This window comes from Strix uralensis, chromosome 22 (assembly GCF_047716275.1).
Source record: "Strix uralensis isolate ZFMK-TIS-50842 chromosome 22, bStrUra1, whole genome shotgun sequence".
Classification (NCBI taxonomy): Eukaryota; Metazoa; Chordata; class Aves; order Strigiformes; family Strigidae; genus Strix; species Strix uralensis.
The window spans coordinates 6397432-6423289 of record NC_133993.1 but is presented as its reverse complement, the minus strand read 5'-3'; the positions used below and the strand labels follow the sequence as shown (position 1 = coordinate 6423289).

The window sequence follows — 25858 nt, the reverse complement described above, 5'->3', positions numbered from 1 at the left end:
TTAAAAGAAAAGCCACCTAAAGTAATCCATCACAGAAAGACCAAATCCTCAAGAGAACAGCATGGGCAGTAAAACATGTCCTTGAGAAATGTTACATGGCAACTCTGTAAAGGTAGTTTTTGTTTTGGTTAGTTTATTTTTCAAAAAAAGCACATTTTTTTTCTACCTACCAGAGGTTTCTGCCCAAAAGATTTTCAGTGTAAGTCTGGAGGAAAACATTATTATTGAGATATCAGTACTGGTAAGTGCCACTGCAAATCAGCACCCTCCAAAAACATATTTCCTAGTCTTCATACTTCTATGGACACGTGTACGCACAGGCTGAAGTTAAAACAGTATTTGTGAATAACTCCTGCAGTGTTACCAATGCTTTAGTGGTACTCACCCGAATGGAAGCATCTGACACCCTAATAACCACACCACCTGCCCCTTCCTCTCAGGCACCACAGAACTCTGCTTCATCACCAAATTCCAGATTTAAACCAGAACACCAACAAAACAGAATTTTAAAGGTGGCTATTTTAAATACCAGAAAAGTTAAAAAAACAGCTAATGCTGTAGGTACTGTATTCACAGATTTGAGCTTTGTTTCTAATATTATTATTATTCCTGCCCACCAGATTAGCATTTTTGGATGCTATTCCCCCAAATGACAGGATTAAAGATACTGTTGATACTGCCAAAAAAACCTGCAGCTTTTTGGGAAGGCCGAATGAGTATCAAAGCAGAAGAGCTCTTGGATTGCCATTCTGTTTGAGGACTGTAGAAACGGAGTGTATAAATATGGTTTAAAGCAGTTCATAGAGAAACATTAAACAAGTAAGAACAACCCAGGCGGAATGGGAGGCCAGAATGAGAAAAGCAGCACCAACTGTGCTTTATACTGGGCACACTTTGGTAATGTTAATAAACCATCAGCTCAAAGGGCAACAAAACTCAAGCCTATCTTCATCTCGGTTTTTGAGAAACAGCTGGGCAAAACATGAACTGTTATTACCTCTCCCTGTGGAACCTTATTCCTCTGACACCGTACAGCACAGCAGCCAACACCGCTTGTGCAACGCTCTCTTCAGAGAGCTGTTTTCATCAGCTGTTACCACAGGCTTCCCAAAAAAAGTCCTGCAGGGTCCAAACCACAGTCAGACACACAGGCATTGTCACGGTTGATCTCCAGAAGTGCAATTCCAGTCCCAAGTTAAGCACGGGAAGAATGAGTAACACGACCCAAGGAAGAATTACAGTGCCCATAACTGCCATGAGTGGCGTCCCCAAAAGAGAGAGCGGTTTTACCAGCCCAGGAACAGCAACTGGTCACCCACTCTCCAGCCCCCAGCAGAAGAGAGCTGAGACAAGTATCCAAACTGGCAGTGACTCAGAGGCAGAGCAGCCCAGTTATTTGTACGTAACCAGTATCTAGCAAAGCATGGCTTGAACGCCCGGTTATTCGCTTGCTGATAACATGCACATATTATTAACTGTCCAAATTGATCCTCAGGGCAGAATGGTCAAACAGAAGTTTCACTGTTTGAAGTACACAATGATTGTGTTCAGGGCCCTTTTCTAAGCAACCTAGGACACACCAAAATTTAAACCCTTTAAAGTAACATAAGCTTGACTTCAGGATGGGTGTCACCAAATTTTTTTGGTTTTTAAGGTGTGCAACAGCCAGAATCTCCATTAAAAACAGCTAAAGCTCAGCTGTGTAACCTAGATGGCAAACTTAAGTACCTATAAACACTGTTCTCCAAGGTTCATTAGCCATGTAAACTTTTAAACAGCAGACTCCAAAGGGTGAATTTCACCCCCTTCATTCCAGCCCTCCATCATGCTAAAGGTTGGCCATAAAACTGCACAACCAAGACAGCCCTTGGCTCCTTCCTGCTTGGCAAGAGTCCTTGTTAAGTCCTGACAAACACACCTGTTTAACGAGAGCCTTCCCTCTAATGGAATCCATAACCCTCTGGGAAATACAATGCTCTAAGACAATTTTCTCCATTGCTGTTCAACAGAAAATAAGGAAAAACCCAACATCCTCAATACACGTTTCTCAAAGGAAGTTTAGGGAAGGTAAAGAATGGGAAAGGACTACACTGACACACACAGAGGAACCTCCTAGTGAATTCACGAGCTCAAATTTGACCTGGAAACAGTTCCTGGTTATGGCCTATCCTTGGAAAAGGCTGGCATTTGTGATAGAGATACCAATGATAAATGGACTGAAACTCTCATTTCACACAAGCCAGCCAGACTTCAATGATGAATTTTGGTACCTACTAACTCAAGATGGATAATATGCAATTTAAACTCTTCATCTCCTGCTGTGAGTTGCAGGAATTGTTCAAACCACTACAGTTCATGGCATTCTCTTGAGTATTCTATTTTTACAAATACCAGGTGGCCTAGAATATTTTTTCCAGTAAACAAACAAACGAAGTTTTTCCACAAATGCTTGTTGAACCTCCCCACCAACAGCTCCCTGTTCTCCCCTCCTTGATCACAGCCCTCCACTACAACACCCCCAGCAGTTTCTGTCTGTGTTGCTTGAAACACCTCACTGCAGTGTGTCAGGTTCCCTACCCGCTTGGCCAGGCGTGAGAGAACATGACTGCTCTGTACGACAGAACTGCATTAACAACAAGTGGCATCAATCAGAATCTTTTTCCTTCCCCAACTACCCATCTTCACAACACACAGAGAAACCTCTCTGGGTTCTTGACACCTCTATACCAAATGCAGGTTAGGGCTAGTCAGCAAATTATTTGGAGGACCGACAGATCAGGTAAATCTTGACTCCTTGGAAAGTCAGACTAAGGTCTATCCCCATCTCCCTTCCATCAGGGTCACAGTCACCTTTGCAGCCCCAACAACTCATGATTTGCCATCCAGGAATCCTCCAGGCAGTGGGGTAGGACCTCTCTCAATTTCTACGAATGGTCCTGCCTAAAGCAAGACCTGGCCTTCGGCTGGGCTAACAAGGGCATCCTCTTAGTAGCCCTTAGTCAAACAGTACTGGGGAGAGCTATGGGGCTTTGTTTCTCAGTCAGGAAGCCCAGCTAGCACATCGAGGTGGCTTTGGTCGGGCTTGTGCACCCTCCTGCAGATTTACTGCTGAAGATTAAATCCACTCCAGAACTAGAACTCAAAAATGTAAAACAAGCGTGTTTTAATCTAATTCTGGAAAACACAAAGCAATATATTATTTCTTGTAATATTCCCAGAGAGGATAGCTTCCTCCTCCTGTGCACAGCCAGTACTGTACGATCATGCTCTGACCCATACAGCACCTATGAAGACTTTGCTACTCACGTGGCTGCCACTCCAAGCAAAAATTCAAATAGTGCTCTGGTCTTCTTATTAGAACAAGGATCATCTTTCTACAAAGCTTTTCCTAGCCTTACCACATCTGCATGCATGTTCTCCCTCCACATCTTGGGCCACTAACATTTCCTTTGCTACCAGAACTCCTGAGAAGATAGTCAGAACACTGCCCTTTATTGCTTAATTATTCTAAATGTTAACATACACCACTGCTCTGGACTCACTGTTCATCTCTCGTGGACCGCATACCCCTACGAAAATGCCAACACCACGAAAATGCCAGGAGTCCAGCAAGGTCACCCAGCATCAGGAACACCCAAATATTTCTTTAGTGATCTCTGCTCGCCTCACCCTGCCACCCGCCTGCACCACCTTCAAACAGCCCCTTTCCCAGATCATTCCCTTACCTACCTTTCCTCACACAAAGTGGTGGTTGCCAAAGCAATACTTTCTGCTATAAAACTTAATTATTTAGTAAAATAAAAGGTTTCACACCCCCTGACACAGCAAAAAGGAGGAAAGAAGGAAATCACATAGGTCTGCCTGTATTTTCACAGAAGTCACTTAGCATTGAGAGCCAGAAAGAGAGAATCTCTCCACCATGAAACTACATCCTCTGGGCCCTCTGCCAAAAGAGCTTTGTTAAAGATGATTATTTATTTGATATAATAATTATTACCTAAGAGAGACTGGCTTTCCTACAAGTGAAAGATACACTGGTCACAGAGGAAACAGAAATCCACCTTCTTTATGGGGGGATGGCAGCTAACTCTCCTACGAGATCTTCACAGCTGCCCACTGCCACAACCAAAGCTCACCTGCCATTGATCAGCTCGGCTTTCCAACTGATTGAGGCAATAGGAAGGTGGCAATCTCTCCATGGAAAAGCTACACCCTACTAATCAGAAGTTGGAGTCGATTTTGAAACAGAAATACTTACCTTCGATGCCAGGTTGTCCACTAGTGCAATCATGGAGTTCTTAAAAAGAGTAGCAGCTGTCAGAGGTCTCTTGGTTACCTCAGTGATGCTCAGTTTACCTTCAGGCCACATCATCTTCAACACAGGGTTAGAGCTAAAAGACAAACTCTTTAATTGCACAGTTTAACAGCACTTCTACTAAATTCAAAATTTCAACAGCTTGCTTCTGTCCAGATCTACTGGTGTTTTCAGCTCAAAATGTATCAGCCAAACCAACATGACATTCCTGGGCACAATCTCTCTTGCTCTTGAGCAATACACGGTTCCAGCTTACAACCAAATATTCTGGGAAAATGACAAGCACATTTTCCTCTTCAGATAAAGATATGCAGTAATGGGATTGTGAAAATCTTGCAGAATTGATCTATCAAAAGCAGAGTCTGCTTTACTGACACAAACATAGAGAATGCAATCAAACCAGAAAAGAGTTAAGACCATAGCTCACAACATCCTCCCATGAAACTTGCTATCTGCTTTCAAGCTGTATTTCTGTATAATTCTTGATATGTAAAATAATTTATACATTTTAGCCTACGTTTTCTTGAAGGGTTGAAGGTGAGGTAAAAATGGCCATGATGGATGGCAAGAGCTCTGGAACAGACAAAAGCTGAAAGCCGTTACAGCACTCTAACAGCCAATCATGTGCTTTAATGCGCCGTAAGTGGTCTTTGTGAACAGTCTTTACCAGAGACTTCATGGAAAATGGAGGCTAAATTTAATAAAACCTCCGCACAGCAAATATTTTGCAGGTTTTTAGTTAATGTGAGGTCTCGAAAACACGAACAGCAAGACTGTTCAAGGGAGTACACGCAACAGGACTGTAGACTGAGTTAACGGTTGCCCTAGCTTTTAAACCAGGTAAGCAGAGCTGTGCATGCAGCTGCAGGCTATTCCATGCTGACTCCTACCTCGGAGCAAAGTCTCTGAAAGGTTGAGATAGGCCCAGTTAAGGAGCAAGAACATGTTCAGTGGCAGTCGCCAAGGAAAACAGTTGAGGCACTTGTATACACACATACACGCACACATTTTGATAGATTTCAAATTTGCTTGTCAAAGGCAACATTTACTTACCTAATTAGTATTTATAACACTTGACTACATGGTTTAAATTTTTCATGTCACTGCACATACGAAAAATCTTTTTGCCCATTTTTCCCCTCACCTCTATGCTTTCTTTCAAAACAGGGACTTCTAGCTGGGACCATGATACCTGTTGTTGACCAAATGCTACTACTCAATATCTTTAGATTGATTAAAGAGAGATCAGTAAAAGTACATTTGCAACTGGTCCAAAAACCTGGTTAAGGACAAATCAAGCAGCACAGGTAATCTCCTCACAGCTATCTTGATTGCACAATGAGTCAGTTTCAAACAAACTCTTTAAATCTAGTTAAAGTAAAGGTTATATCAGAACCTTCATGATCAAAACATGATCATGACCTTTATTATCAGAATGAAAACAATGTATACAGAGTAAGGACTTTATCCTGAAAAATCAAACTAACAGCCTTTGGCTTGCAGTAGATATACAAAGAGCAAATCCCAAAGCAGCGTGTTTATTCAGGTGCACTGCACACACAGTAAAGGCAGCATCAGTGAAAACATTAGTCTCTTCTAGTATCCTCTCTATAAAAAAGGACTCTGATAAATCAGATTTAAATTCACCTTATTAATATTTTTATTCCTACCTGTTGTACATGAGGCGCTTGAAGTCTTGAAATAAAGTGTCCTTGTTTTTGTCAATAAATCCAGTGACTGAGTAACTAAAAAAAAAAAGGAAAATAGAGTTAATTGCAAAGAAGCAAAGTCCTTCTCTGAGCTACTGGTATCAGTGTGGAATCAGCATCTTTGCACTCCTACAGACACAGCAGATGCTAATTAGGAGTCCAGCTGTTTCCCAACCTATCACTAATTTGCTGCATGAGCACTGTGTGAGGCTCAGACCCTCCTGCCCAGCTTTCCACCTCCAGTGCAGCAACAACACACACCCAGTTTTAGAAAGCGATTTGACCTCTGCAGGTGAAGGGCATGATGGCTGAGACACCTAGCAGGACTTGGGCAAGCTGCAGATGGCCCAAATTCAAGAGTTACACTCGTGACTTCTGCCTCCAAATTCAGAGCATGTGTTTGTGTTAAATCCTACAGAACTGAAGTTTTCTTTTCCAGTATGTCTAGCCTGTCCCTCTCTTGTGTCAAGGAAGATTCTCTAGTGGGAGTGCCTGAAATCAAGAGCAGCCCATAACCAGGGACTAGGAAACTCTCTTGGAAATCAACACACACACACACACGTTTTGGACTCTCTTTCCTTCCTCTACTCCCACAGAAATACCACTCTGAAAGATTATCATTTCAGAGTTTCATCTCTTCTCCAAGACTCAAGACAGACAACACTCTGTCCTCAAAGAAAAGGTCCAAAATCTCCCCATTCAGTGACCCCCACTCAGTTGCTTCCCAAGCTTCGGATCTCCCCCAGGGAAGCCTGCACCTAAACTGCAGGCCCTGGGATCCAGAGCCCCACAACATTCAAATCCCTGCACGGAGCCACCCCCAAATCTTACTGCTCCACAAAACACAGCTCAGGCTCAAATATTATCTGTAAATATTTGCACCTTTCAGGGTTTTTTTTTTTACAATTTTTTTCAGCCACTGGCAGTGCAAAAGGCTCAACCACTAATAGGGCACCTTGTATCTTCTCCTCCTTGGCAAAGTGCTTTGAAATCAGAGATGTCTATCAGCAATCGTTCAGCAAAGACTCCAGAACAAAATCCAGCTGTGCTGAAAGAGCTCTGCTATGATCCCACTGGTTACCCTTATAAATTAAAGGTAAATTTAATCCCAAGGTAAAAGAAGTCCTGAATTATTTCTTCATTAACTCCCTTTGGATTCTGCTGGCACAGGGAGTTACACAAATCCTAAACCATTAAATCACTCCAGTGATATTCCAGACAACAGGCTTCCCAGTGAACAGTTTCTAACATATGGGCATCTTTCACTTCTATTTAATCTTCCTTCATATTACTGTCACATACTGTAGCCATTTTTGGGGACTTCAGGTACAGAAGACTTTTCAAACTGAATGGGGGAAGGCTCCTTGCAGTGATATTTATTTCAGTTTAATGCTACCCTGTATTTTGAGTCTGCTCAAACTGATTTGAGAATTTAAAGCCAGAGTTATATAACCACACTAAACAGATGTCTAAACCAGATTTTATTAGCTCAGTAGAGCTTTCTTGCACAAACAGTGCTGGGTTTTTTTTTTTCCTCTATTTTTTTTTTCCCCCTGAAGCACTGCTCTCCCTTCTTCTCCCTCCCCATATTCTCCTTTTTTTTCAATTCCAAGTACAAAATCATATTCTGTATAACAAGTAACCAGCATAAGATTTAATTGATAAGCAACTGCTGCACTCTGTAATTCTGTATGACAGCTATTCTGGTTCATACCAGAAGCAGCATTAAATCAGAATATTGTACCCATTCAAAGCTGGCTAAAAGACAAAAATAGAAGGTGCAACTTTATTTCTGAAAGAAACTTACATCACATCTCCAGCATAGTGCTTGATTCGAAAGTCTCTGTCAAACTCCAGCGTTTTGTCAGTTGCACAAAGCTAAAATAAATTCACATACATTAAAACATCACCTGTGGACTTTCAAGTTTCATGGAAGAGCAATATGCATTGGAAATAGAAATGGAAATAATAGTTATTCCACTTTACAGATGCGTGTGTAGATGTGAAATCCAGTTATAGCACTGCTTGATAAGATTTTTTTCATGGATGCATTATAAAAACATATAGCTGTACAAAATTAAGTTGAAGAGCCTTGTCCTGGTTTTGGCTGGGACACAGTTAATTTTCTTCCTAGTAGCTGGCACAGTGCTGTGTTTTGGATTTAGTCTGAGAATAATGTTGACAACACACGGATATTTAGTTGTTGCTGAGCAGTGCTTATATCATAAGTTTTTCAGTTTCCCATGCTCTGCCAGCGAGCAGGTGCACAAGAAGCTGGGAGGGAGCGTGGCCAGGAGAGCTGACCCGAACTAGCCAAAGGGCTATTCCATACCATAGGGCGTCATGCCCAGTATAGAAACTGGGGGGAGTTGGCTGGGAGGGGCCGATCCCTGCTCAGGCATCGGTCAGCGGGTGGGGAGCAACTGCATTGTGCATCGCTTGCCTTTTCTGGGGGTTTATTTCTCTCTTTTTGCTATCTTCCTTTTCATTACTATTATTATTATATTTTATTTTATTTCAGTTTTTAAATGCTCTTATCTCAACCCACAAGTTGTTTGGGTTTTTTTTTCCGCCAATTCTTCCCCCCATCCCACCGAGGGGAGGAGGGAGGAGTGAGCGAGCAGCTGCATGGTGCTTAGTTACCGGCTGGGGTTAAACCACAAGCCTACAGTTTTATTAAAAAATTGATACTATCTCAGAAACACCATTATGCAAAAAGAACATTTGCGCATGTAGAGAAACGTTGCACCTAGGAGTTAATTGATCATGTTTTCTTAAGTCTTCCTTTGTATTTTTTTCCATTGCAGTATCACTCCTCAGCAAAGAAATGAAGCAATCAAAGCATGACAGTTACAGCAGCAATGCTTGTTCTGTCCCAAACCACTCCAGATCATTTAAGACCCCTCAGAGAGCGACCACCCCTGCAGATCACTCCCAGGGTGGTCATAGCTCCAACCCTCTGCTCTCAGCTCAGACCTCCCATGACATTCCTTCACCACAACGAAGATGTCAAGTGCCCACATGGCAGCCATTCAGCACCAGTGACCATAATACACTCATCCCTTCAGGAATAACAGAAGCCAAAAAAAATCCATCAGGCTCCGCTTAATTAAAAAGGCGAACAAGATAAAAAATGTGGATTGTTGTTTAAGCCAAAAGGGGCAGCTAGATGAATTAAGTCTTTGCAGGAAGCATGGACACCATTTAAAAACACTGAGGGCTATGAGCAAATATCTACTATCCACGGAAAGTCTTGGGAAAATAAAAGAGGAAATTAGCATGGCTAAACTGCAGGGCAGGAGAGATTATTAGAAGCAAGAAGATATCCTCCAGAAAACTTCACCTGTGCCCAAGAGTAGAAAATAGATTGGCTCAAACTGACAGAACAGATGTAAAAAAAAAAAAAAAAAGTCACAAGGAGGAAATCAAAAAGTTTGACTAACAAGGTACACAGAAGGTTACAAAGGTATAAGTCGCCCAGCACAACGGGAGCAGGAAGCATGCCAGCATCTGCAGAGCTGATCGATGACTGAAGTGTAGAAGGAACACAGAAAAAATGAAGAAATGAGGCCATACCAGGAAAACAAAGTAATTTTTCTTTTTACAGCTGTGTTCACAAGCAAGGAGCTATGGAGGATGTAAAGTCTTTTTTCAACCACCCAAAATACATCTCAAACCAACATGTCAACAGAAGACGTATATGACAAGCAAAAACATAACAAAATGAAGCAACTGTTGCTACAGACAGGACACAGTTGGCTGCACAAGCTTCTTGCTTAAAACTCATCCAGTGCTGGAGAGACTGAAAGGTGGTTTAACATGATGCTAGGTTTTTAAAGAAATGTTTCTCTCGGTGAACTGGGCAAATCAGTTGAAATTACTAAAAAAGAACAGCAAGTGTATTGATATAGCTGATAATCTGCTTAGATTTCTACAAGCCTTTTCACAAGGTTCCTCACTAACAACTCAAAGAATTGAAGCTGCTATGAAAGATAAGGGAAAGGGTCATCACAGATAACTGTTGGAAAGATGGGAAACAGGAGTCCTGCAGGGGCCTGTGCTGAGGCCTACACTGTTAACATCAGCTTAAATGAGCTATAATCTGAGGGTAATAGGAAGGTGATCAGACTTGTTGATGCTACTTAATTATTCAGGGAAGTAAAGACAACATCTGCCTGCAAAAAACTGCAGGAAGACATGAGAGTCTGGAGGAATGGCAAAGAAGAGCAAACTAAATTCAACATAAATACAGTGATACACACAGAGAAAAAACAAAGTTCATAGCAAATGATGGGCCCCATTCCCAACCCAGCAAGTATCTTAACTACCCTCCATCTCAAAAAGGACACAGGAGAACTGGAAGAGGTTTGATGAAGGACAAAAACGATCAACAGTACGGACTGACTGCTGTGGGAGGAAGAGGCAAATGAGGCTCTTCAGGTTAAGAAAGAAATGCCAGGATTTGATGGAGATGTTGTATTGGAAGACACAGTGAGCCGTGTTTTGCTGTTCAAAAACTAGGAGGCAACAGATGTAACCTAAAAGGAAAAAGGGAGAAGGGAGGGAAATGGGAAGGAAGGAGCTCTTCATGTGAGGATCTAAGCTGTGTAATTCTTTGTCAATTCACAAAAAAACAAACCCAACAAAAAAACCTGTTAAGGACACCAGCCCTGTTCCAGGAGGTTCCTGGACTGCAGATCACTGGCAACTGGGAGCGTATCAAATTATCATTACGTGTTTGTCCTGTATTCTTCTGTCACTTAGACCTTCACTGTTGCCTAGTGTCTTGGAAGATACTACCTCGGGTGGACTAGAATGGACCTTCTCATACTCTTCCCTTCACAATCCATTTGTTGAGATTGGCACTTATGAGAACTTTCCATTACTTGAAGATTTAGGAATTCATGGACTATCACTGCACTTGACCCTTTAAAAGCATAAGATCAATTGAAAAAGAAATCAGAACTTAAAGAGGCTGAGAAAATGAGCCTGTGATGTTGAGAAGTACTATCAGAATAGTTAGCATTTGTACAGATCTAGATTAGCATTAGACAATTCAGAGGAGGATGACCCATGCTCTAGGAACATAAAATTTTGCCACAAATACTCATAGTGGACATGTTTGCCGGTACTTTTCCTGGTTTGTTTGGCTTTCACCAGGACAACCAAGCAGACAGCAGCAGATCAGACATGCAGTACACAAACTAGGACACTACTATTTAGGGCACAGCAGCCCCTCAGAGCTTATCCACATGGAGCCAGTGTCCAACACGCTCTACAGGGGAGCAGTGAAGCATTAACTCAGGCTGAAAGATGGGAGCTGTGCCCATAACATACTTTAACACTTTAGGAACAGCTTCGATCTACGCTGAACTTTACAGTATCTGGACAGAACTACCGCAGGCTACAAAAGCAAATTATGAAATGAAATCAAGTCCTTTGTTTTAATTCAAGCTAGAAGAGGCTGGCTTAGAAAGCTCAGGTTTCCTACACTGGTTCTGGATGCGACAGAGGAAAGTATCAGATACTGGTAAGGGACATCTGCAGAGACGCAAGAGGGGTTAAAAATAATTATGATGTTGAGAGTTTTATGGGTCAATTTTTTCCAGGCTATATTGATTTAAACTAGAAATTAGCAACACAGGAAGATATATCATACCCTCCATAAACATTATTTGTAGCAGTAGTTATTCCTTGTCTCCCTCTTAGTCTGTGCAGTTTTCTGACAATGCCACCCCCTACTGAGGAATGCTGCAACTGGCAATATTTTGTTTTAATGTTTTCTATCCTGTGAAGGGACTTCTAAAGGTAAGGACTCAAAGAGATTTTAAAATATTTTTTTTAATTTTCATTTTATAGCCTCCCATATACTTTATGAAATTCAGTCCTCTTCCCCCGCTGTATCAAAGGACTGCCTGCTCTCCCCATGATGGACCCACAGCCCCAAGGACAGAACAGAAACTGAACTCCTTTCTCTACCAGCTTACACCTATTGACCAGACAGCTCCAGAAACTGGACCACTTCCCACACTACCCCAACTGCAGAGGATTTAAGACTCCATCCCTGCAGGCTTCACTATTCACAACCATTAGTACTACTAAAGGAAGCAATTTGCATTAAAATGTAGAAACCCAGACTAGCTTAATGAAAATACTTGTTTTCAGGTGAGTTCACTCAGAACACACTATGCATCTGCTGCTTAAGCAGGTAAAATCTAGGTTAACACGGAAAGCAAGCTTCCTCATTCCCCCTCCCTCACCCAGGACGCATGTGGCAGAGATGTCAGGTGTGCTGCAGCTAAAGGGCACTTAAGGAAAGCCACATCTGGGAAGAAAAAGTGGTTATTTTATTTTCATCCTAGCCTCTACCCAAATAAGGCACATCCAGATCTATTGTTTATATTCAGCCTCCCTGGAGGCAGCCTTTAGCACATATCTTACACAACCATGCTAATTTTGTATTTCTGACCTACATAAAATATTGTACTGGGGTGGGAGGGAGAAGGGGGAACCAACATTGAGTGATATATTTCAAACAACGTTTCTCAGTAGAGAGACATCAATAAATTAAAGGCCGTTATTTGATTACTCGCTGTGAAAGATGCTCAGATTAATCAGGCTGTGACCATGTTTTCAATATGCTGCCAAGTGAGGAATAAATAAAGCCTTTTAATTCGTACACTGTACCAAAAACAAAGCAAGTTGAGGGGCCTGGATGATCATAGGTGCAATATGAGATGAACATGTTTTGTAGCCAATGACGATGGGGGAAAAAAAAAAAAAAAAAAAAAAATCACAGTGCTGTAATAAAGCAGAAGTGTGAATAATTTCACTGTCACTATGTATTAGAGCAGCCTGGGAAGAGCATCACGTGGGTTGAAACTGCGCATCGATTGGCTGCAGATGACATCATGATATGTCAAAGGCACGAGCTCACGCTTCTTTTATGCCTGGAATAAAACTGATCTCACATTGGACATACTTCAGCTCCCTCTGCCGGATACGGGGCTGCCCGAGGCACGACCTAAACCCAGACAGACGGCCTGCTCTGGAGTTAGGAGCTGCTGCTGCCCTCAGGCTTCTCATTTCATACTCCATGGTAACGATTCCAACCCCAGCCACCCTTCAAGTCTGTTTCCTTATTCCATCACGTCTAAAAAATTAGGAATCACACAGGAAAGGAAGCAAGTTTTGAGGGTAGAGGAGTACATTTTACCTTTCTGCTGGAGAAATGAGCATGCCTCCCTAGCTTGTTATTAAGAGCCTCGAGGAACATCTCATCTGTAACTTTTCCAACATTCATGCAGGCATCATCCAGAATGGCAATGATCCCTTTGTGCTGCTGCTCTACCAGGTCGACGATGACCTGATTGTTGAAGTAATCAATCTGTAAAAAACAAAGAACGGGTATATTTGTGACTTTGGCTAGTGCAAAAGGTGGTTGGCCACTGATGAACAGTACCACGTGTCTGAGAGACAGAACAGGGCCCACCGTTCACAGGAGAAGCAAGCAGCTTTCAATATGCAGATCACTAATTCAAAATTAAGCAGGCTACTCTTCTACCACTAAACAGGAGAGAAGGTGATTTTTCAAACATATAAATCTCAAGACCTCTGCTAAAAATCCACTGCTACGGAATGCCCTTTAAAATGTCTTTTAAAATCCAGCTGTGTACAGCCACCACAGTGAAAACTACGCATCTTGTCCTCGGCATTATGAAAGGAATTTGAACAGGAGAACTCAAGATTTTTACACTTTGGTATCTACTATTAGACAAAATACATAAGCACTTCGAACAGAAACACACAGTGCTGTAAGTGTGTGGCATCACAGAGATGCCACAATACGTTTTAAAAACGCAGACCTGGAGTCACTTATTTTCCCACACCGTGGCAAATAAAGAAACGTTGCAAGAGAACTGGTTAGCTTCTTCCACAGCCTCATTTCCAGACAGCAAGTCTGACAGTACAGCTGGCATGGACACAGATGTCCTATCGACTTCCACAGGAGTGTACATGTGGAGCAACTTTAGATCTGGGACTTACGCTGGCACGCTGACCTCAGCCCGACCTCTCCCCCCGCTGCCAAATCACTCACATGCTTCCAGGGAATTCCCTCTCGCTGGTACTCTTCCTGCTCCTGCTTTAGAACCAGCTGAATAAAGAGCTGCTGTAGCTTTTCATTGCAGTAATTAATGCAAAATTGCTCAAAACTGCAAAAACACAAGGAAAAAAAGGTGATAAGTTTTCTGGGAAAGGAGAAGGCACAGCACTGTGCTTTAGCAACATGGCTCACCTGTTATTGTCAAATATTTCGAAGCCATAGATATCCAGGACGCCGATGACTGTGTTTTTCCCACGTATTGTAGTGTCATAGTTCTTCACTTCAATCACATCATTGATGTGTGTCACAATCCAACAAAAGAGGCGCTCGTATATAGCCTGCCAGGAAACAAATACTGAGGGATTTTGCCTGCATCTGTCTCGGCTCTTTCTGGTAAATGCAACACGTGGTGCTACAAAGCTTAATTCAAGATGCTGCCCTAACTACACAGAAGCTACAGATAACATTCTGCTAAAAGTGAACAGCTACTGACAGGAAGAAAATATTCTATGAAAGTTTTTTTTTTCTTTCTTCCAAAACTCATTTACACGAAGCCTAACTCCTAGTGAGGTCACTAGGTACAACGGTTCCCCTAATTTGATTTCAGCCTGCTTTTCAGCTGCCTAATAACTTCCATTCCTGAGAATTATTTAACAATATTGAAGAGCAAGTAAGAGGTCAGCTATAGAAACCTAACAACTGAACACAATGGCAGTAAAATATTCCTGTTCACCTTTCAAAAAGAAAGTGTTCCATAGGCATAGGTATCTTCCAAGTCTACACATTCAAAATGTACCACAAAGCTGTGCAAACATCTCAGGAAAAAAAGTCAAGTTAATAATCAAGGATCTTCATAACTTCATCCGTTCTTCCCTTATCATTTGATTTCTTAGCAAAGGAAGGACAATTGTCACTCCTTCTGTCATCAGTACCCACCTTTCCAAAAAAAAGACAGCACTTGGGGTTTCCAACCCGAGTTCTAGATGTTACAGTCCCACTCTCTACTCTTTGAGTTCAACTGCTAAATGAAGTCAAGAATCATATTTTGCAAAATATTCAGCCCTGTACACTGCACGCCTTTTGCAGATGCCAGCAGGCCAGGCCTGCAGCTCCCTCCCCTCTTCCGTGTGCCGCCGGCACTGCTGGTTGTGGCACACGCTGTGTCACAGCCAGGGAAGGGCAGGGAGGGTGCTGCTCTGCAGTCCCCCTAGAGAACACAGGAGTGCACACGTTCAGAAATAAATCCACATGAAGTACAGACTTCCCGTGTCTCAGCAAGCACTGTACCTACTGATCCACGCAGGAATCCTACTGGGACCTGAGCATTGAAAAATGTGCAATTATGAAGGCAATTCAATATTGAATGCCTTCCTCGGGCATCACCATTCTTTGTTGCACCAAGTACAACTCAACCAAAAGGCAAAAGCAAAAGAAATGTGTATGAGTAAGTCGCATACAAAATTGGATGCAAAGAAAGGAAATTTAAACTCACTTTTGCAAAGGCATCTCTGCCGTAGGTGGCTTCTTGTTCAGTATGTTGCTTGTCAATGACATCCCGGCCTGTAGCTACAGTTCGAAACAAAAGAGCCTTCTCCACCATGTCAGATTTTGTTGACAGCAAATCTGCGATGATCGACACAACCTTGCTGTTTTCTATTACAGGGGTATCACCGTCCACAGAAAACTTCAAGTTCCCCTGCAATAAGTAGCAAAAAGCTAAATCTCTCAATCTGTCTTTTATTAATAAGAATCAGTACACCCCAAGTTCATCCATGTTGCACCTGCTATTCAAGTCAGTGAATCTCCTAACACACGAGAAGGGTGGGTCTTGCATATCTACGTACCCACAAAGCTCCAACACCAGTGGAAGCAGCAAAGCCTGACTCAAGGAAAAGCATTCCTGCTCAGGTTCAGCTCAGCTTTTGGAAAAAAATTACATCAAACACTTGCAGAGGTTTACTCAAAACTACCTCAAAATTCAGAGTCTAGTGATGGGAAATTACACCAAGAATAAAACGCTGGATGTAGCACTTCATCTGCACTGCAGCTCGCCACTGAAACGTTATTGCCCACAAAGGTAACGTGAGTATTCTGGGGAAGCTGGCAAGTCAGCAGGGCTGGCAGGACCGGACTGACAGCACCCGACCACAACAGATTTGTTACCCAATACCTGCTGTGCCAGGATTAAGTAGCAATACCCCTGCATAATCTGCAGGAGTGGGTGGTCTCACATCCTGCCTGCACGGCCTGACTCTGCTCTGCCTCCAGTTCCTTCCCCAGCACTGGGACGCAACTATTCCAAAGAGGAGAAAGAACTGGAAAAACGCTGCAGGGTTTCCTCCTCCTGCCCACCCGTGGTGCCTCTCTCTGTAAGGAAATGTAAGAGCTGAGCTGCAGGGACACTGTGCAGGGGAGGAGGCTCTGTGCATCCCAGGAGAACACAGATGAAGGAAGGATTTCCTTAGCATCAGAACAGAGAGAGTTAAGGTCTCCTGTATCCAGCTGTGCTCAAGCCTCCACCATGAAGTGAAGCACCATCCCTCCACCAAAACCACAGTGCTGATGGCAAGCGTGAGGGTACAAGGGGACAGAAGCATAGTGAGGCAAGAGATCCCTCCCCCCCCACTGCCAAACCCAAACCATTCCTGTTCGGAACATTTAACAGCTCCCAGCACTTAGTGGTATGTCTGTTTTGGGATTTGGGATATGCAGGAATAAACGTGATCTTCCATCATTACTGCAGTGTCCTGTTTCATCAAGGAGTTTCACTCACCACTGGAAGTTGTAAACTGTATATGCTTTTCCAGCCAACAGATCTTCTGCAGCAAGAAAATGCGAGCTGCTGGAAGTACAGGCATGCTGCCCCACCCCTCCTGAAGAACAGCCTACTCACACCCGCGGGCAGATCGCTTACCAAGTGAAGAATGGCTGCCACAATTTTGTAGACAGTCTGAATCTCCTCTTGCTTGAAGCCTATCACTTTCATGGCATCAGCTACTGCTTTGAACTCTGCACCATCACTGATGGAACACTGAGAGAAAAGAGGTGTTTGGGACATGAGGGTCTAATGGAAGTCAACTGTGAGAAAGTAAAGATTTTGCAAGCCCATGGGAAATAGATTTGTACTTTGCTATTTTTCAGATGCAAGACATTGTCTTGAGATTTCTCAACTTATTCTAATGCCATACCATATGCTTGTACGCTGAACCCTGCATTGGACACACGTGTATACTAGCAGCAATGAGACACAGAAATCCATCACAGCACAATTAAATAGTTCAGTACTTTCCCAGTGGAATTTATTGTGAAACAGTAGAAGCGTTTCATAAAAAAAAAAAAAAATCAGAACGACAGCTACATGTAGTGCAGTCACAGATCCTCTGAGTAGAAGCTGCAGAGCACCAGCAATAAATTTCTGGTCACCATCCTTCTCAAAATGAACCTCTGCCTCCCTCCCTCCCCTCCCAGTCATCTGGGTTTGTTTTTACTGCAGATTTCTAGAGAAACTGATAAAGGCATCTGAGAATGTCTGTGGGTTTGCCTGCCAAAGAGCATCTCAAGAAAGCAATTAGGAAATCAGGAAGCTTTTTTCTGGACTCTGCTTCAGAGGGACAGCACTAGGGACAACTCCAGGCACATTTAAAGCATTCAGGATCTTGTTCTAAAAACTTTATAGGTCTGTTCCCTTCTTTCCTGCTCAGAGGCCCCCTTGAGGATAAGTCAGATATGAAGAATGAATGCTTCAGTAACTTAAGTAGTCCTACTGTAAAAAAATGAGTCCTTACGGCTTTTTGGTCCAGAAAGCAGCTTAAGTTACCCACTATGAAGCATGAAAAGTCTGTCACTGGTAACGGGTCAAATATGTCTGTCTGCATGTATTAACAAAGGTGATGTCTCTCCTACTACATTTTAATGCTTTTTATAAGCAGACACAAATGTAGCATGCACAAGTACACGTATGCTTGTCTTCTAGGGCCAGAAACTCCATTAAAAATAGCACATCGGTGTTACCTTTCCATATTCATCCTGTAAATATTGGTCTCGGCTTCTCTAGCTCAGCAGTACTTTTTTCAAGAAGCATTTACAATTTTAAGACAAGTTACCTCTGACTTGCTGACAACGCCCTCACCTTTAGCTGTGCTCCAGGACAGATATAGTTGTACGCAGATGCATCCTTCTGAAGATGTAGAGAACGTAACATCTGGTCAGAACCACCCTGGAGGAGCTGTACGAAGAGTATTTTAAGAAACGGTGAAAGAAAAAAATAAAATCCTTCCTATTTCTGTTTCTTACTTGACAAGCAAAGTCATAAAAACATCAACTTACTGCTACAGAAGAATCAGCTACAGTATCTGGAGTCACAAGCACAATGTGCAAAATACACAGTCTGCATCATTGCAGGGCTCTGACCCCCAGAAGGAGGTTGCCTAAATGACTGTCCTTTTGAGTGACACAGCTGTTTAGAAAACGAGCCTGAACCTCTTCACAGACCAGACATGTTTACATCTGTGACATGCCACAGATGTGCCTTGGCAAGCACATTTACCTTCTCTGCTACACACAGAGACTTTCCAATGCGGAAATGACACATTCACGAGAAAGGTGCTAACGTGCCATCACGGAGTACTGAGTAAGTGGGAAAAAAAATAAACAAACCTACATTTCCCTCACTGCAAAACTGAGAATAAAGGTTATACTAATAGGCTGACCATCTCCCCCAAAGGACACACAAAGGAACCACCATACAATATGGAAGACATTAAAAAGAACCCCCACAAAAAAAAGAAAGTCAACTTGGTGTCGTAAAATTACTTCCATATGGACTACAGGCCTCAAGAGAAAATAGCAGGATTAGACTTATTACAAATAAAACAGTGAGTCAAAGTCCAATATTCTACCATATTTGTTTAGTTAGCCTCCTTTTAAGTTTACAAATGTGTTAATATGGAACTGGAGGATAGAAAAAAAAAAATCTTCCCATGCTCCTTTCTCAGACTAGGCCTCTTCAAAGAGCTAAAGAACGTAAGATCACCCAAGATGCAACAACAAGGGAGCCCTTTGCAAAACACACAAGAGGGTGAAAGCTTTAAATATTTTGCCTATCGTGTCTGGGAAACTTGAGAAGAGTCATTTGTTTCAGTAAATGAATACGAACCTGGTAAAAAGAATGAAAGCTTCGTTCTCCTGGCTGTTGCACAATCACACGAGACTGTGGGGAAACCAAATACAGAGATGGGTATTTCTGGAGGTGGATGGCCTGCTACCCCAGCACCTCCCCTTAGACATCAGTGCATTGGTTCACCACTGCTAGGACACCTCCAAACTAACCTTATCTTACAATAAGTCTGTTATGAACATTATTAGCTAGGCATGACCACGGAGTTTGAAGTCTATAATCAAAAAGACCAGCTTGTGTAACAGCTGCAATGTCCTACTTCCAACCAGGAATCCCATGTGGCAACTACAGAATTGCTTTCATGGAAGAGTCAAATACAACGCCACTTCAGTTTAAGAGTTGCTGGAAATGAAAAACAGGACTCTGACTGCAGACAACTGCTCCATGGGACGTAGTCAGGGCCTTCTGGTAACCATTTCCACAACCCCAGGACAGGCTGACCAACAGCACCCAGCCACCGCACAAGTGATCGCTCTGCTCTAACACAAGGGCAAGCGATAACCCCCCCTTCAGAGCACTCCTTCCAACTCAGTGTAAAACAGCACCAAGAAAAAGTCAAATGCAGCAGAAATTCAGTCCACAAACAACGTATCCTTATTTGATGCTACAAGTTTGAACTCTGGAGAGTGACAAGGCACGTGCTCCTACTGCAGTGCAAAGTCACCGTCTGTTAACTGCTTGTGTTTGGACCAGAGCCTCAAAATGGAAATAAATCTAACTTGGCAGAAGTCAAGAATATGAAATAAATCATCAGGATTTAAGTCACATCAGCTGCAGCCCCACCCCTTTCTTACATGAAAGTATCACATGTTAAATGTTTGGTTTTGTTGTTTTGTTTTTTAAAATAAAGTGTTTATTCTGAAAACAGACTTCGGGGAAATAAAGGGAAAAGTAAAACACACAAGCAAAAAAAATCATGTTAGCAGATGTGGTCGGACATATAAATTAAAGCCAGACATGTCTCACACACAACAAAAACTGTTAATAGATCATACCCAGTTTATCTACAGTTTTACATATTCCAATGTTTTCAGCCACCACTTAATGACATGGAAAAAAAAATAATTATGCTTAGGATCACTTGCAGTCTATAAAAACAAAGTTACTAAAAGATCCCATAAGGCTGTGGCATTATTCCAGAATAACACTTCTCGAGCATCCCATTGCTACTTACAGACCTAGATATCGTCTCCTTTTACTCACCAGTGAGAACTCCATGTGGGAACTTACAAAGGAGTTCTGCAGACGTTAAATTAACCTCAGCTTTTATTCTGGATACAAAGTACACGCACGTATATGCACATAAGCTTTCAAGTAACACTAGTCCCTTACTTGGTGAGCTCTGACAGCAGTGGTGTTAAGTAACAGCACTGCCAGTGCTTCAGCAGCATTTCAGTTACTTAATCCTAACTCTGAAGAAAAACTAAGTGCTAGATTCAATGAGATTCTGTGCCCTCGTACATCACCCGTCGACATACCACGTTTGAAAGGAAAACTTTCTAATGGCAAGGCACATATTACAAAAGTAACCACACAGAAGCCTCTAACTCTAGAAGTGACCATGGCTTACCTTTTCTAATAAGTAATTATTGATATGCCCACCTATTGGGTCTCCTTTAAAATCAAAGTTGATATCCATATATTTTCCAAACCTGCTGGAATTGTCATTACGGTTTGTTTTGGCGTTGCCAAAGGCCTCTAACACACAGTTGGATTTCAGCAGTATGTTCTTCACTCTGTAGTACAGATAAAAGGAAAAGAAAACAGGGTTAAGTCCAGATTTGTATACTCAGACCATGGACATTTTTTTGCAGGCGTTTATTTCTCCGGAAGAATTTACTAACAGCAGTGATGCTCTTTGATGACATATTTGGGCAGATGTGTGTGACATTAGCAATCCCATGGGAAATCAGCTGGGAGCTTTCGGCAGCGTTCCTTGGAGCTGAGCAAACCAAACCAAAGAACAGATCATCCCGCTGCAAATAGCATCAACAATTCAGTCTTCACATGTGTAAGTTTTGAAACCAATTTCTTGAACAATTTTGCAAGACTTTTTCAAAATTTTTGTCAGGTAGGTATTAAGTCTGTTTCAGCAGAAAACCACGTTCTCTGCTTGAAAACTTCTACTCTAGGACTGACAGGGACATTTTGCAATTCAGGAGCATGCAAGCCTGAAAGGTCACGGAGTATGCTCCTTGCATGCAACATGCTATTCTAACATACACATATTTCAGGCAATTTGCCACAGGAAACATGATTTCTAGATACTGGTTTTATTTTGAAAGTTCGAACTCTCAAAATAAACTTTTCTACTTGATTTTACCAGTCAATATTGCAAAATTCCCAGAGTAAAAGCAGTATCTGAAGAAGTTAGGCAAATGCTGTAAAAATCAGCATGTAATCAGTACAAGAGACCATCTAATAACACAGTGTGTATAGCTCACAGAAAGAGATCCATAAACAAAACGATTTCACTTATTTTTCTGCAAAGCCCTTACCTTTCCACCTCAGCCCTCTGGCCGGGGTTGGTTATGGCTGCTATGTACTGCATAATGTATTTACTGGCCTCAGTTTTCCCAGCCCCGCTTTCACCTGAGAGCATAAACACAAAGGTGACACAAGAGATACAAAAAAGCAAAGCAAATCACTGAACAGCCTATCTTAGTTCTACCCCAACAGTGTTTGGGGGTTTTGTTCCTGGTTTTTTTTCTAAAGCAATCTTATTTGCGTGCACTTTGAACATTTTCTAAATATAGCCATAGCGCTGCCTGGTTGTTGCTGCTGTGCTGACTTGGAAGCAGTTATGATGTAAGATTTCACAGGTCGGTAAAAGGCCTGGCACACAGAGGATCAAAAGGAATATTGTTAGAGGAGAAAGCCTGGCATGCAGCAGTGCCGGGAACTGCAGTACAAGAGGCCACTGTTCAGCACACCAGCTCGGGTCTCTCGCTTTTCAGAGCTGCTAAAGCACGGGAACATCAAGGAAACAAAGTGCCAGGATCCAGATAGCGACCGTTCATGGTACAAGCCCTGCTCCCACTGTCAGAGCCACCACAAGCAATCAGTCCAGCCATCGAAACAGAGAACAAAACACCGGCCAGTCATCTAAGGGACAAAAATCAGCAGTTCTCGAAGGAGAGACAGGACCCCTGTTCTCCCTATCTCCATTCACACGGGCAGAGCAAGCAAAGGACTCCTTTAAATTACCACTTTGCACACACTGATTAAGCTAATGACTGACACCAGCTCTTGAATTAGATAAGAAATAATTGCCAAGGTCTCCACACACAGATTCAAATGCAAATAAATAGTTTTAAGATTAATGACGTTTTCTTTTATAAAATGCTGTCATTAGCCAAATCATTCTTCATTCTCTGCCTAGAATTTCACAAAGATCAAGTGTTCATTATCATGAAAAGCTCTTTCAGCTTACCTGATATTACAATACAGGTGTCTTTTGATCGCCTCTTCATTGCTTTGTAAGCGGCATCAGCAATGGCAAAGAGGTGAGGAGGCCTCTCGTACAATTCCCTTCCTTTGTACTGCTCAATCATGTCACGCCCATAGATGTTCAAGTTTTTGTAAGGATTCATGGAAACAACCACCTCCCCAATAAACGTATAAATCCGTCCTTTTTCAAACCTATCCGGGGTGAGACAAAAGGAAGAAAGGAAATTAGTCAAACAGAGGTTCAGAATACGTCTTCCAAAGACCATTTCATCAGGTGAACTCTTCAATACATCATTGTACTGAAACTTTACACTAAAACATTGACTACGGGCGTTATCTGGCCAGTGTGGCCTGGAGGGCACATTAGCGTATTACAGAGAGACCTGATGTTACCAGGACTGAGAATTAGGGCTAGTGCTGATCTTACAGCCCACAACGGAAATTTCTACTGCTATTCACTGCCTGGTCAGAGTACTGAGGTACAAACACCAGCTGTATTTCTGAGTATAGCAAACTTTTGCTTTGCTGATGCTATCAAGCCAGCTTTCTGTACGTTCAGGTATTTCTGTTGCCATTAACACACTGCCAGAAACAAATGTTTCTAAGAAATTCTTTAGCAAGATTTCACTTAATATAATTTACTGTCTCTACAACTGACAATAAGTAAACATGAGTTTATGATGCGCTTATATAATCTGCTTCATAAAAGGGATTTAAAGGGAGATTCTTCTTCCACATTCTACAGTTGCCCATAACCCAGCTCAGGCCAGAGCAGCACAAGTTTTGAAGCCACTCACTTAAGAGGTCAAATAACATTTGCAAGAAAGTAAACAAAAACACAAGCCAAGAAGCAAATTACAGCCTTTCAGCTCTAGCAATTAGCTTCCACTCCATCCTTTTTGCTGGAAGGCACTTTGATATCATCACTGCTGCTAAAGCAGAAGTGAAAGCTCTTGAAGAACGTGTGAAAATAACCCTAAAGGACACCTTCCTTAAAGCCTGCCTGGTCCTTAGTATGCTTTCTGCAAGCAAGACAGAAAACAACTTTTTTTATTTTTTAAAAAAAAGTGCCTAAGTTAAAAGATGTTTCCAAAGAAATTCACATTTTATTGAAGGTTATCTAGCAGAAGAGCACAGAAGGAATTGCAGATTAACAGCTGAAGAATTCATACAGCATTTGCTTCTCAGGAGAAAGGATGACAGCAGATTTAGAGACTGACATGCAAATTACAGCATTTCTACCATTAAATCACTAAATACCTGTCTGCACCCTGTATTTAAATCTTACAACATTAGATGGCACCATAACACCTCTGCAGAATACAAGGGCCTTCCTAATCCTTGATGGACTCGGGCACAAATGCTAGCATTACTTTATTGAATTTATTACCACCCCCATGTGGTGACAGGCTTGACATTTTCTATTGTTCATTTGAGAATTTTCTGCAGCATCTTGGCAGTGTTAGTTTTTAGCAGGTGTAATAAAACTCAAAAAATATTATCTAGCAACCAGCATTCCACTTTTTAAAAGCGATTTTGCCTCTAATTCCAGCTTCCTCCAGAAATACCTCTCTAAAGACACAAGAATTGCAAAACATCTTTTTGTTCCTGCATTGCTTTAACTGAAGGTGGTCCTGATACACACTTCCCAAAACATTAATGAGCTTAAATGCAAAGATATTTTATATTTTAGAGATATATGATGCTTGAAAGCTACCAGAAATGTTTTAGAAAAGATAAGGCTATTATAATTAGCAATACCAACCGCAGCTCAGCGGCTAACTGTCGCAATAAAAATTATGGGTAATGCATGGGCAACAACACTGCAACTGGCATGCAAGCCCAGCCTAATGCTTAAGGCAGACTTTTAGGTACACAGGAAGCCTCACGCACTCAGTCCTTGCCATTTGCCATCCCTAATTTTAATTCTTTGAAGCACAAAGCAGCTGGGAATCATGGTATTTGGAAGATCCCAAACAGGCAGAAGACACACGTGGGTGCAAAGAGATCCGATACCAGGCTGCTCATCTTCTGCCCTCTCAGGAGCACATGAGGGACTCTACATATACATAGGAGAGCTTAAGAAAAACCAAGCACACACAGCACTGTTTCTATTAAGGAGATCAAATCACACTGGGACATGCATAAGTAATGGAACCTATTACAAGGACATCAAAATCGGCCGAATCCATCCCATCTTTTTGGAGATGGGCCATCCAAAAAAGGCAAGTTGCCCAACGGAGAGCCTATAGACTGCACTCCAAAAGTCACCACACAGCAGGCACATAACCACCACTGAAGACACTATTAATGATAAAACTAAAGATACAACAGTTTCTGGATGACGTTTTAAGCCCCACCGTAATGCCAGATGCATGGCTGGAGGGTTCCTGGTCAGCAGAGAGAGGTTAACGGGGCTTGTTTTAACTGCTGAGAAGAAAGGAAAAAAAAAAAAGGACATCCCTACTGAAGCGTCGTGCCAAGTCACCATCACAGTACCCAATACTTTGACCTCTTCCTTAAGTAATGAATTATGTAAACTTTCAGTAGCAGAGCACAGTTTAAGTTTCCTCCCTTGACAGCCGAGTGTCCTCAGCTGCCTCATAAGCAGAACCTACAGATTTGCCTGTGCCAGTCGGCCCCACCGCAGAGCTCAGCGCGCCGGGAGCCCCTCGAGCAGGGCCCAGCTCGGCCTTGGAGGTGTTACAGCTGCGACACCCACACAGACAGCAGCTGGATGTGCCGCCTGCTTGCGTCCCCCACAGCTCTGGGCTTAGACGACAGATCTCACATTTGGCCTCGGAAGCAAGTTTTAAAAAGGTTTACTAGACTCTGATGAGTTGTGTCTTCAATCTCTGTGGCAAAAGGCAGATGGAGATGAGGGAGAAGGATTCATCTCCAGGCTTGACAAACGGGCATCTCTCAAGCTTGGCTTTACCATATGGAGTTTATGAACAACCGACATCTCCATTTACCTCTCTGTTGATTTTTCTTTACTTCTTAGCACCAGAGTTAAAATTCCAGAGCTGTGCTTAGATGTTCCTAAGAGGAGCTGTCGCTCCTCACCCCTCCTTGCTGATAAAGCCTCTTTTCATCCGACAGCG

At 42.3% G+C, this 25858-nt stretch overlaps 1 protein-coding gene across 3 annotated transcripts in view; it reads right to left on the bottom strand.

The window, feature by feature from the left end:
* MYO1D (myosin ID) overlaps positions 1-25858 on the bottom strand; it is a 166635-nt gene that overhangs the window by 106546 nt on the left and 34231 nt on the right. For all 3 annotated transcript variants that reach the window (XM_074892275.1, XM_074892276.1, XM_074892277.1), the window contains exons 2-14: positions 22738-22946; positions 21803-21896; positions 20875-21040; positions 19284-19337; positions 18258-18353; positions 17043-17159; positions 15621-15824; positions 14321-14466; positions 14123-14237; positions 13241-13411; positions 7832-7902; positions 5986-6060; positions 4259-4391 (exon numbers count right to left, since the gene is read on the bottom strand). In XM_074892275.1, the coding sequence (XP_074748376.1) occupies positions 4259-4391; positions 5986-6060; positions 7832-7902; positions 13241-13411; positions 14123-14237; positions 14321-14466; positions 15621-15824; positions 17043-17159; positions 18258-18353; positions 19284-19337; positions 20875-21040; positions 21803-21896; positions 22738-22946 (1651 nt within the window). The remainder of the gene's footprint in view (positions 1-4258; positions 4392-5985; positions 6061-7831; positions 7903-13240; positions 13412-14122; positions 14238-14320; positions 14467-15620; positions 15825-17042; positions 17160-18257; positions 18354-19283; positions 19338-20874; positions 21041-21802; positions 21897-22737; positions 22947-25858) is intronic.